Source organism: Vespa velutina, chromosome 3, assembly GCF_912470025.1.
Source record: "Vespa velutina chromosome 3, iVesVel2.1, whole genome shotgun sequence".
Lineage (NCBI taxonomy): Eukaryota > Metazoa > Arthropoda > Insecta > Hymenoptera > Vespidae > Vespa > Vespa velutina.
In genome coordinates, this window is record NC_062190.1 from 6,218,562 (window position 1) to 6,227,431 (window position 8,870).

At 25.7% G+C, this 8,870-nt stretch overlaps 1 protein-coding gene across 6 annotated transcripts; it reads right to left on the reverse strand.

Annotated features, from left to right (window-relative positions):
• Positions 1-114: 114 nt before the first annotated feature.
• LOC124947852 (FHIP family protein GI14169-like) lies at positions 115-8,097 on the reverse strand. Of its 6 annotated transcripts, none has more exons than XM_047490535.1 (11): positions 7,354-8,094; positions 7,024-7,235; positions 6,671-6,922; positions 6,440-6,590; positions 6,096-6,341; positions 5,303-5,350; positions 4,220-4,387; positions 2,832-4,109; positions 2,549-2,747; positions 2,174-2,330; positions 115-2,097 (listed from the first exon to the last, which is right to left on the reverse strand). In XM_047490535.1, the coding sequence occupies exons 1-11, from the start codon at positions 7,552-7,554 to the stop codon at positions 1,935-1,937; spliced, it is 3,075 nt and encodes a 1,024-aa protein (XP_047346491.1). In that variant the 5' UTR covers positions 7,555-8,094; the 3' UTR covers positions 115-1,934. The 6 variants fall into 6 exon arrangements, 5 of the variants coding, with proteins under 5 accessions (XP_047346491.1, XP_047346492.1, XP_047346494.1 ...); XM_047490538.1 differs by lacking the exon at positions 115-2,097 and adding an exon at positions 2,403-2,437 and having other exon boundaries at positions 2,175-2,317; positions 7,354-8,097; XM_047490537.1 differs by lacking the exon at positions 115-2,097 and adding an exon at positions 2,403-2,437 and having other exon boundaries at positions 2,189-2,330; positions 7,354-8,097.
• Between the last annotated feature and the right edge of the window lie 773 nt (positions 8,098-8,870).

The following is an 8,870-nucleotide window of genomic DNA, read 5'->3' on the forward strand; positions in this document are numbered from 1 at the left end:
CTGTATTGCGGTTGGAGATTTTTATGATTTTTATGTCACGTTCTATATTATCGACAGATTATTATAAAAACAGCACTGTCAATATTGGTGGAAGTTAAAACCATCAATTAATCATGAATTTGATTATTGTTCAAAATTTTCCGAAACGTATTTACTATTTATAGAAAAATAGAATGCACATATACCTATTTATAAAAAAATATATAATTTGCATAATGAAACATTATAGTTTAAAAAACAAAGTATGCATTTTTTAATTATGCTAACATATTATTTATAACAATGATTTTTTATAAATATTAATTTAAATGGAACAATATAACATGATCATCATTATAGTCAATAACAATTAATAATTTTTCGGCAAATTTCATCAACATTCGATCGTTTTTAATAAATTTTAACTTCATATTTTATTTTCCACTAGAGAAATAGTTTTAACAAGGTAATTTTATAATTTTTATATAATCACAATTATAATATCACATTGAGGCAAGAATCTAACAATGAAATGTACAAATGAATAATAGAAAATATAAATTAAAACTAAAAAAATTATTAGCTTGATTTACATTATATGAAATTGCACCTTTTATACCATCATATATAATTTTTGTGCTTATATCAAAAGTAATATCAAATATTAATATTTAAAAATATCAGAATTAATATTTTTATTCTGAATATTTAAATCTAGACCTTGATATGTTATATTTATATGTTTGATTCTCTCATGATTATTGTAATATATTGGCAAGAATAATATTTTATATAATATACATATAACAAGAATGCATCAAAAACTTGTTAATTTTATCACAAATAACACAATATTTTTGTTATACTTAAAAAAGATATTAAGTGACATTTTGATATATTTGACAATATTAACACTCCTAAATAAAATTATAATCGTAAAACAAGCCAAATAACTCTTACAGTTCTGAAACGTTTAAAATATATGTTATCTTAATAATATTTATATGTTAGTAGTATATTACATAAAAAAGCTATAAGAGTATTTATATTTTGCTTTAAAAATGTAAGTAATATGTAAAACTTATTTCAATTAATATAAGTACGTATCATTAACAAGAAACATCAAAATATTAGTATATATTAAATAACAATAAAATCATATATATGTCATAAAAAATAGATATTACTTATTTACATTTTTCATAAAGAATAGCCACTATATATTTTAAATTTGTATGAAATAGAAAATTCCACTAAAAAATAAAAAATATACATTTTCTTTAAGAATCATTTTGAGCTTTGTAATTCATTAAGAAATCCTCTGATATAAATTATATTGAATGTTGTAAAGCATGATGTTCGAGCTTAAACTTTATTAAGAATTGATGCTTACTTGCCCCAACGTTATTTTGATAAAACTGTACATTATTTTATTTTATTTGATAAATAAAAACACTGAATAAAATAAAAATAATAAATACTCTCGTCTCTCTCTCTTTCTCAATATTTTCATAGATTTTTGTGTTTACGACTTGTAGAATATATACTATAAGAATGCCTCAGGTAATTTTATGTTTATAATACAAATTTATAATATACATATATAAGTAACATATATACGTATATATAACTTATAAATGAAATCTAATCAATTGTGAAAATAATTAATAATTAAATTCTAATTATTAAGAGAAAAGTTAAAGTAATTTGCCTTCAAATATGATGCTATGGTTCAAAGTGATAAAAAAGCATAATAATAGTGTATATAATAAAAATCTTATACAGATTAAAATTATTACAACTTTTTAAAAATGTAATACATCTTATAATTTGTAACTAATTCTAACAACCCTGCCAAAAGAAAATGAACACTTTCATAAAGCTATTTTATCTTTTACTAGTACCTATGCACCCTTTAGATTAATTTAGCAATTCTATCATTACAGATTCTTGTATTATGTTTTATGTTCTAAACCATTTGTAAATGACATGATGGCATGTTCTTGAGTAATAGCTGCCAATTCTTTCAACCATTCATCTAATACAACTGCACATAATACTATATTTTGTACTGAAGTTATTTCACTTGGAGACTCCCACGATGATCTGATATAATACCTATTAATACAAATTTTTTGTATTAAATATTACGCAATTTTTATTTTTTAAGAATGCTTAAATATATAAATCTTACCGGTAACCTGTCCCAAATCCTACAGATTCTAATTGATTCTCTGATATACTAGATGGTTGACTGATAGAATTTGTTAAACTAACTGAGCCAGATGTATTGCTTGCTCTTCTGAACATTTGTGTAAAGGACGATGTTAAGCTTCTCCTTTTAGGTTCACCTAAACAGTTAGAAGTGATATGAAAAATAAACATTAATAATATGTTGGTACCTGGAACCTTTTTATATTCACCTATGTTATATAAATATTTTCAAAATAGAGTACTTCTTCATGGTAACCAATACATGCGTTACACACATGTCCGTATGCATTAAAGATAAACAAGATGATAAAATATATGCCTAAACTTTAAATTATGTTTAGGAAAGAAATGATACCTCTTAAAAATGAGTCGCTTGTTAAGGAATTCCTCTTACTGCATGCAAATTGTGCAGTAGCTTCTAATGCATTTTTGCGTGCATTTACTAATCTATCTTCGCGACCAATTAAAAATGATCTAGCTTGGTCTACTAATAGGTCGACATTATCGTGTTTGAATAAATATTGGTCTATTTTACGCTTTAAAGATGCAAGTACCTATAAATAGTATATCAAATATCAATAAAAAATTAGTTTATATAATACTTAAATTATGATATATTAATGATAGCATTAACTGACCTGAAATAATGATCTAATACTAGGCTGGAACACCAATGAATGATTCAATAAAAATGATTGCAACAATGGTTGTGGATAAATTGCTAATCTACTTATAAGACCAGTTAAATGTAAATTGACATATAGATTATTGCTTGTCATACATTCCAATTTTCTTAAAATAACATCCAAAAATATACCAACATTTGGTTGTCCATTAAATATGTCTTGACGACATGCGGTATCTTTGCTTTGTTTACTTATCATTAATTCTTCTGATATTAGAGAATTAGATTCTACAATATCATGGAAAAGTACATTAGGCTCATGGTTGCATTCTACATTTATTTCTTCATGTTCATTTATTTGATTTGCATTTGGCTCATTTTCTAGTGTTGATTCTGATGATCCTTTAAATGCAAAACTTTCATAACCACTACTTTCTCCTAATGATAACAAAGAATTCATAGCTGTATTTGAATCATCAATACCACTATCAGAACCTTTTTTATTTCCTGTTAATAATGTTTCAACAACAGGTTCTGAAGAACCTATATTTTCATTTAATAATTCAGCAATATCAGCATCTAATTTAGCTTGTTCCTCAAGTGATAATACTACATCTGATGTTACTGGCAAATCCGTATTGAATGTTTTTTTTGTTAATTCTTTATTTTCTAATAAATTTTGAATATTAGCTAATATATTATCTGTAAAAATATTTTCTTTTGTATCAATCGTAGTAGTTGAATGTGTTTCTGAAGACTGTACCACATTTTTTTCTATTTTTTTTGTTGATTGATCAAGTAATGTATTTTCATCTGTTAAAGTAACTGCACTTCCAGTATTGCTATCTTTAGATATCTCTCCATCGTAACGAGATGACCAGTTACAACATGCTATCCTACAAGCTGTTATCTTTTGTCTAGCATCACAAAGATAAGCATGATAATTTCCATATAGACTGTCTGATATTCTGGTACCATAATTTATTGACAATGGTAATGATTTTAATGCATCAGATGTGTTATTTAAAGATTCTTCACGAGAAACAGACAAAGTGCTTGGTAATGAAGTAGGTGATGTTGCCAAAGGAGAAAATGGAGAACAACAGCTTGGTATTAAAGCTAAAAATTTTTCGGCACCACGTCCGAAAGGATCTATATCTTTCAATCTTCGGCGCTGAGATAACATTACATGAGAACAAGGGCTCAATGCTCCTAAACATAGTTCCAACATTACATCCTCGCAGTTTAAGTTAATCAAGGTTTCAAACAATCCCAAAGTTACAATACATAACTATAAAAAGAGAAACATTTAAAAATATACAATATTATAATACAAGAATATTATAATTATATTAAACCTTATTTATAAAGAATATAATAAAATATATGTTAGATATGTACCCTTGATCTAGAAGATATTCTTTGTATAAGACTATCCAATATCCTACATTCGTCATAGTTATCTTCAAGTAAAAATCTAACTAATGATCTCAATAGACCTGGTTCTGTTACGGATCGAAGAAACAAATCAAAGTAAGCTGTAGCTGCTACTAATTCATCCACAGTTGTCTAAAAATATTACAGAGAAAAATTATACAAAATTATTAGATTGTTATTAAAATATTAAAAAACACTTTCAAATTATTAATTCTTACAGATGTCACAGTAAAAAAGATTATAGCCTTGACAATTTTTTTATTAATTTTTTAAAGAGTAATAAAATTTAAAAATTTGCTATGTTATGTATTAAAAAATTACTTAGTGCTATTGTTTAATCTGGTAAACTTTAAAAAAAATGTAGATACATATTTGCTTTATGTGATAAAAGAAGGGTACTCAGAGATAAATACAAAAGTTTTATATTAGCATTTTGTTAAAAAAAAAAAAAAAAATAGTTAAATGGCTTAAGTAATTAACTTAAAATACTGTGCTAAAAAGTAAAATAAAATGAATAAATATTAAAATTTAATTGTTAAGAGAAACCAGTACCAATTACTTAAGATAACCTTATGAAGCATAAATTTACAAAAAGCACATTGCATTAAAATATAAATTACAAAAAAGCAATTTAATAAATAAAGCTAAAATAAAATTAAAAGATGGTTAAACAATATTGTAAGCATAAGTAAACACATTTATATTGTTTCTCATAAAGTACAATCATTTATTTAACATCATATGTTATATGATGTTGTAGTAATGTCATATATAATGTAAGACAAAATATTTATAAAGCTAAACAGAGTTTTATTCTTTTATTTGTTAAAATAAATTTACTGATCAATATTTTGTCCTACAAAATTACATATGTAGTTTATAAGTTATATGTTTTTTGTAGTAAGATCTCAGTGAAGACAGTATTTCAGCAAAAAATGCTAAGTTTAAAGAGAAATGTAATTAATTCTCTTAAATTATCATATTAAAAGTTTTCTTTGTTGACTGAGATACTATCTTTATATACCCAAAAATATATTTTGTACTAACCCGGTGCTCTGGTGCATCTAGCTGTTCTAGAGTCAAGCCAAGAGAATCCTAGGAGCACCATGAGCGTATCACCAGATAGCCACCAACAATCATAAAGAACAACATCAATGACTTATGCTTTATTAGCATGAAAATTGAGTTTTAGCAGTACCAACACCATAATAAAGAATACACAAAATATTAAGCAGTGCTAGACATAGATAATATGCATATACTTATTATTTCTATGTATTACAAAAGTAATTTAATTTATTTATATTTATAATATATAAAATGGTAAAATTTCCTTAATTGTATATGTTATTAAATATAGTATTTCTTTAATTATTTTTTACAAAAACATAAATTATCATAGAAATAATTTAGAACTAAGTTTGTAAATGTTCAACTGTTCACTATTTGATAGGCATTATTAAGAACTAGTGATAAACTTTTATTAGTTTTAATGTGTTTCAAATTGCGTGTGCTTTGATTAATCAAATAAGAGTTTCTATGTGTTTTGCATGTGTAGATATAACAATAAATAAAATAAAATAAGAAAAAACTACAAATGATGTAATATAAATAATTTTTAATAATAAAAGCAATTAAAAATGTTAATAAACTGTGGAATTGTTAAATTTCACTTATTTTCTTGTATCATAAAAATTTAATTGTATAAAAATTAATTTAATGGTTTATAATATTACAAAGTGCACTGCTTGTATAAAATGAATACCTTTCTTTATCAGACATAAGTTATGTGCAAAATCATAAAATGTAGATTTATTATGCTTAAAATTCTTATACTTACCTGTAATAAAGCAGGTCCCATTACAGGTACCAGAAATCCATGATATAAAAATTCAAGTAATTGTTTTTGAACCATGGGATGAGCAATTTGTGCAACAGCATTACAAAACTCCAAAGAATTCATAAGTTGTATAAGTGCTGGTATATCATTAACATCATCAGGTGTTAAACGATGCCAATCATCTGTTTCAATATTAAGTTTTCGAGGTAATAAAGAATAAAGACCACTCAAACCTGTAGCTAATACCTAGTGAAATATAAAATTTTTCTTTTATATTGTAACTTTATACAACATTGTTTGTTTTATTTCTAGAAATTCCTTTTAAATTAAAAAATATAATTTACCGGACAAATGTTGGATTGATCAGCAATATATAATCCAATTTCATCATTTTTCTTGGAAAGAGACATACATAGTAGCATTGCATCTCGAGATTGTTGTCCAATACCTCCTTCCCTATGAACGTGAGGTATCAATAACGTAAAAATAATAAATCTGAAAATTTATGCGGTACATATTAGCATGAGAAATATCTTTACGTACAATTATAAAATAAATAATTTGTTTCTATTAACTTATTTTTTCCAGTTGATGTTGAATGAAAAAATAAATCCAATAAAGCCATATTTTGCATTAAAGCTACACATAATTGGTTTAATAGGACAACTAATTTTTTTTCTACTTCCAAAGGCATAATATCATTAGCACATTCTTCTAATAATCTTAACAATGGCCTTGTTACTGGCTCATGTGCAAGCAATGTGCCACTGTATGATACTAATAATTCATAAAGTTTAAGTTGTTCTAAGCGAACAGCATTATTAAATCTGAAAGTAAAATTATATTTAACAAGAACAATAAGAAATATTTGTAATACTTTCACTTATATTTGAAAAATATATATAACAAAATCAATTAAAATATTTACCTTCCAGTATGTACACTCCATTCATATAATTTTACAAGCAAATTCTCACTTAATAAGTACTCTAGACACGGAGAGTGTGTCGCACTAGAATTTTGACGATAATGCTTGGAAGACGTAGACTCTCTAAGTTCTAATACTAAAAGAGTTACCATCTGGTCAATATGATTAACAACACCAAGAACATCATCTTGACTAGGTATTCCCTTTGGTGGCTATAAAGATACAATTAAATGACTAAGTATAATAAATTTAATATATTATACATTTATTGAAGATTGTGTATGTAGAATATATTTTTTACTACTACATCTAGTTTTTTGTCTAACTTACAATAGTATGTAAAATAATTTCATAAGCTTGTTGCCAATGCTTGCAAAAACTATCATAGCATGCTGATGGATCGGCATCTTTTGGTGGTGAATCTCTAGATCGTTGTTTGGTAAAACTTGTCCTCAATGGACTATTTCGTAACCAACTCATTTTTAAGAAAAATTTATACACTTCAAAAATTGGAAACCATTTAATGCTCATTCATATTTTCCGTATAGCACATTAACGATCGTTTCTTGCACACAATAAGCGTGCAATGTTTGAAAACACAATTAACAAAGTGCTTGTCAAAAATGTCTAACTTAATGCGTTAATCGCCCACCTGTACAAAGCCACTACGATAAAAAAAAATACATATTCAATAAGCCAACTGTGCCAGGACGAATACGATAAGTCGAATTATATGCCATTTCGACCTTAACATGCTTTTTAAATAAGGAAATTATTCTGCACCAACTTATCACTACAATGATACATTGACATTAAAGTCCACTTGTCGTGATCCACAATTATCTATTCTTCAGTGATTAAAAAGAATATTATGATCAGGGATGACAACCAAAATTGTACTTGACACGAGGTGTACCAATTACTTATTACATTTCAATCAAAATAATACAGTAGTTATATTAATTGTAATTTATGACGATTTATTATATACGAATATTGTAATTATAAATAGATATGATTATAACAATTTGAGATAAATTAACTAAATAAATAAATTTCCAAATAGTTAATTTTTAATCCTTTTTTATCAACGCATTCAATGTTATTCCATTCCATCAGATGGCACTTATTTATAATTCCATTTCATTCTATCTATCAATAAAGTAGGAAATATTAAGTATCCTTAAGACTGTTCACCACCTATCGTTCGTGGTGTATGTAACTTTAGCGATGAGTATAGATAATAAAACAAACGTCCGATCAATTTTGACATTTATCAATCCAGTTTTTTTTTCGCATTTCGATGAGTAAGTATCGAAGCTCTTTATTTTCAAACGTCTGAGATTAAACAATTAATACTTTCGATAATTTTATAATTATTTAAACGATGTATAATGTACATGGAGTACAACAAATTAATATTTAAAGAATAATATACACTTGTTTAAACATTACACTGCTCGTAATAAGTGATTAACATAAAATAATTTTAATTTAATATTTAAATACAGGTAAATTTTGATCTCCACATCGTAGAATACATTTAATATCAACAAAAATATAGATTTGACGGACTTTGATATTTATCGATCCAGTTTTCTTACGCATTCCGATGAGGAAACAACGAAGTTCTCTCTTTTCTTTCTTAGTTTAAACAATTAATATTTTTGGTAATTTTATAATTGTTTAAACATTTCTAGTTTCTTTCAGATGTAGTCCTTAGTTGTAGATCCTTGGGAAGATCCCTTGAGCTGGACAATTTCTTTCAATAGGGACAAGTCGATTAGGTACTTTTACTTTACTTGGATGGAGCGACCTTCAAAATATCCACCCCAGATTTTGTGTTC

Excerpts from the sequence above, each read along its gene's own strand:
- LOC124947852 (XM_047490535.1), bottom strand. The coding sequence starts at position 7,554 with ATGAGCATTAAATGGTTTCCAATTTTTGAAGTGTATAAATTTTTCTTA. Across the intron at positions 6,923-7,023 it reads TGGAGTGTACATACTGGAAG|ATTTAATAATGCTGTTCGCT; the intron begins GTAAATATTTTA and ends TTTTACTTTCAG. Across the intron at positions 6,342-6,439 it reads ATCAATCCAACATTTGTCCG|GTATTAGCTACAGGTTTGAG; the intron begins GTAAATTATATT and ends ATATTTCACTAG.